Source organism: Thalia democratica, chromosome 2 (genome assembly GCF_965202585.1).
Source record: "Thalia democratica chromosome 2, ktThaDemo2.hap1.1, whole genome shotgun sequence".
Lineage (NCBI taxonomy): Eukaryota > Metazoa > Chordata > Thaliacea > Salpida > Salpidae > Thalia > Thalia democratica.
In genome coordinates this window covers 63,816,762-63,820,384 of record NC_139166.1, presented here as the reverse complement: position 1 = coordinate 63,820,384, position 3,623 = coordinate 63,816,762, and the positions used below count along the sequence as shown (strand labels likewise).

The window sequence follows — 3,623 nt, the reverse complement described above, 5'->3', positions numbered from 1 at the left end:
TTGAGATAGTTACCTGAAACTGTAAGGAAATGTTCCGTGTTATATTTAGAACATTCTGCATAAACAAAGTTTAAATAATAATAATAAACTAAACAAAAAAAATGAATTTTTTTAGTTATTTTTCAATTAATTTATGTATTTCTTAATTTAATTAAACATAATTTTCCAAATATGGCAAGGAACATTTTCTAACCGGTTCAGGTAACTATCTCAAAAAATCTAGAAGAAAATAAGATTATAAATTTATACCGATATAAAGAAAAAAATTCAAAAGTAATTAGGCTTAAAGCTAGAAAGCTAATCTTTTTGTGCTGTCTATTTATGTGATTTCCAATTTTCAAAAAATTTTACTAAGCAAAATTCCAGATCGGGCAACAGATGCACCATAATGTGCAGTAGGGTACATCTGTTGCCTCTCAGAAATAATAATTTTAAGTAAAATTTAATTTAATGTTTTGTTGGTGGCAGATCACATAAATAAATCTGGATTTTATTACCATTGCCCGTTTTACGTTTTTGGAAAACAATCCTCATGTAAATTGTATGGGACCTTAGAAATTAAGTTTTTGATTAATTTTTTTGTACATGTAGCAATTATCTCAAAAACACACTACAGAGAGAAAATTTATAGAAAGTTTCATGGAGGCACTTCTTGATTTTCTCAAAAAAAAAGCAAAAAACAAAAAATCCTTCATAAAACATTCTTCAATTGGGTAAGAATAGAATGTGTTTTTTGTGATTGTGGCTAGACTACCAAAATTTCAGCCAAAATTTAAAGGTCAAATTTTTAAGATCTCATACAATTTATATGAGGGTTGTTTTAAGAAAATGTTGAGGGTGGTGTGAACGCTAGGAAGCTATTTTTTTGTTTTAATTATTTATGAAATTTGGGCATTCACAAAAAGTTTAACTTAGCTTAACTCCAAGGTCAGGCAACAGATACACCCTAATGTGCAAGAGTGTTCTAAATTTTATAAAATATTAACATTTTACAAAAAACTTCCCGTTTTTGCTCGTTTTTTATCATTTATTTTTAAATTTTTTATTTGAACATTCAACATTTTTTACCTGTATAAAGGATGTTTGAAGGAAGTCCTAGCTTATAAAGAGAAGATATATTTTTAGTGAATTTATGAATTTCAAACAAAATTGACAATAAAAAATGTACAGTTTTTACATTAGTATAAGTAAGCTTCTACAAGATTAGTATATTTTCAAAGTTAAAAAAAGTTCTAATATCATCTGCTGTAGATTGATTAACATATAGTTTATACTTACTTAATTCAATAGTCAATGTTATTTTTTTTATTAAGAAATGTTGGCCCTTTATGGCCTTGGTTTTTGTATAAACAGTGTTATCACACTTGAAAGCAAAAAGTCTGAGTGACCAAAAGCTTGCATGTTTTTAATCAAGCTACCCTGAGTTAGTGGAATTTGAAAAAATGGGGAAAATGATAATAAATAAGAGTCAAAAACTTTTTCAAATACTGTTAATTAAGTTTAAATACTTAAAAAACCTTGATAAAACTAAAATATTTTAAGTCTGAAAAACTTGTCTGAGCTTAAAAATAAACAAGATAGCCTGGGTTTTGCAATGAAAAACAAATAAGCCAAGAGTTTATCAAAAAGTTCAAACTAGCCTAGTTGAAAAATCAAACTAGTCAAAAATACTTGAATAGATTTATATCTAGTTACAAATGCTGTGTGAGAAAATTATTTGAAACTTCATAATATTGCATAAAAAACAACTGTTCAGAAACTTTTAATTTGAAATCTAAGTAAACTCAAAATCTATTTGAGTAAATAATGTGTTGTTTATATAAGAATTGTAGAAGAAAGTTAAACAACAGTTCATTTTTAAGTTATTTTTGATTTTTATCAGTTTAATTTTGTTTTGTTTTATGAAAAGTTTTTAGATATATATATCTGCTTAAAACTATCAAATTTATTCAGATCCTGAATAAAAGTAATATATTGAATAGAAATAAATTACAGATGCTAACTAAATAAAACTTAGTTAATAAGACAACCTTTTAATAAATATTTTTTTTCAAGTTGTACTAAATTTTATGTTAAAACAAGGATTTGAAAAGTATAAAATACGCTACATTGTTCTGAAGTCAAACTAAGCAGCAAAAAGTTCTGCAAATCTAGGAACTAAATATGTTCATTATGATTTATTATGGTAGCTAAATTGTTATTTCCACCTTTATTAGGACATATCTTTGGTTATATATTAAAGCAGATTTCTGCATTCTTTTTAGTATAATTTGATCTTTTTTTAACTTAAAATTATTTCTTAACATTCTCTTATGTCCTTCATATATTTTTCTTAAATATTATTGACACGTTAGTGCATAAATATAAACTTAAATTTGCTGAGCAACTATTGATCAAAAAACTAAGTCTTAAAACCAAACAAAACACTTTTTAGATTAAAATGTCAAAAATAAAAAGTCAGAACAAACCTAACAACACACTCTACGTCAACAACTTAAATGACAAGGTCAAAAAGGAAGAGCTCAAAAAGTCCCTTTACGCTTTGTTTGGCCAGTTCGGGCAGGTTTTGGAGGTGGTTGCCATGAAAACCATGAAAATGAGGGGTCAGGCATTCATAGTGTTCAAAGACATTAACAGTGCCACTCAAGCAAACAAGTCACTACAAGGTTTGTTTTGCATACATTTTTTATATAATAAATCAAAGGTTAAGTTTTTAATTAACCAAATAATTAAATTCCTAACTTTTATGATTAATTATTTAGATCTTCATAACTTAATGATACTTTTTTGCAGTAGATTATATCAATCAAATATATTTTGTTTAGGTTTGTTTAAATAAAACACAATTAAATTTTAACACAAAAATTTCTAAACTTGTTGCTAATTTTTCAACTTAAGTTTAAACCTGATTATTTTAGGCTTGCATGAGTAAAATAGTCCAAGCAATGTATTTGAAATGATATTTGAAATTTAACACACTACAAACAGGCTTTCCATTCTACGACAAGCCAATGAGAATCCAGTACGCCAACCGGGACTCCAACGTCATCTCAAAGATGAAGGACACCTACAAGGAGTACAGGGTCCAGCAGGAAGCTATGAAGAGAAAGAATAAGCCCACGGCAGGCAAAGACCACGGTAACAAAAGGCAGGCTATTGAAAAAGACCTGCCAAACAACATCCTGTTTGTGGAAAACCTGCCCGCTGACACCCAGCAGTCGCAAGTACAGATGCTCTTTGAGAAGTTTGAGGGCTTCAGGGAGGTGAGGATTGTGAGCGGGAAGGGGGAAATTGCTTTTGTGGAGTTTGAGAGTGAGGGCAAGGCTTCGGATGCCAAAAAGGCCCTTGACAACTTCAAGATGTCAGAGAGCCACTACATGAAGGTCACATTTGCTAAGAAGTAGATTTTTTTGAAGATGTGTTTTTTTGAATTTTTGAGTATAAAATAATTTGTAGCTTGCTTGAAATTCTGTTTTTTATTAGTAGTTATATTATAATTTAAATGATTGGGTGGTTAATTTTTGTTCATTAGACAGGTCATGATAATATTAAAACTTAATGATATTCTTTAACTGAGTTCCAAATTTAAAGGATTGTACTACTAGCTCTTTATATAAACTATA

The 3,623-nt window shown here is 28.4% G+C and overlaps 1 protein-coding gene across 1 annotated transcript; it reads left to right on the top strand.

The window, feature by feature from the left end:
• Positions 1-2,440: 2,440 nt before the first annotated feature.
• LOC145828854 (U2 small nuclear ribonucleoprotein B''-like) lies at positions 2,441-3,404 on the top strand. The gene is made up of 2 exons (XM_082936600.1): positions 2,441-2,666; positions 2,989-3,404. Exons 1-2 carry the CDS (start codon positions 2,441-2,443, stop codon positions 3,402-3,404), a joined length of 642 nt encoding a protein of 213 aa, XP_082792726.1.
• Positions 3,405-3,623: the final 219 nt, after the last annotated feature.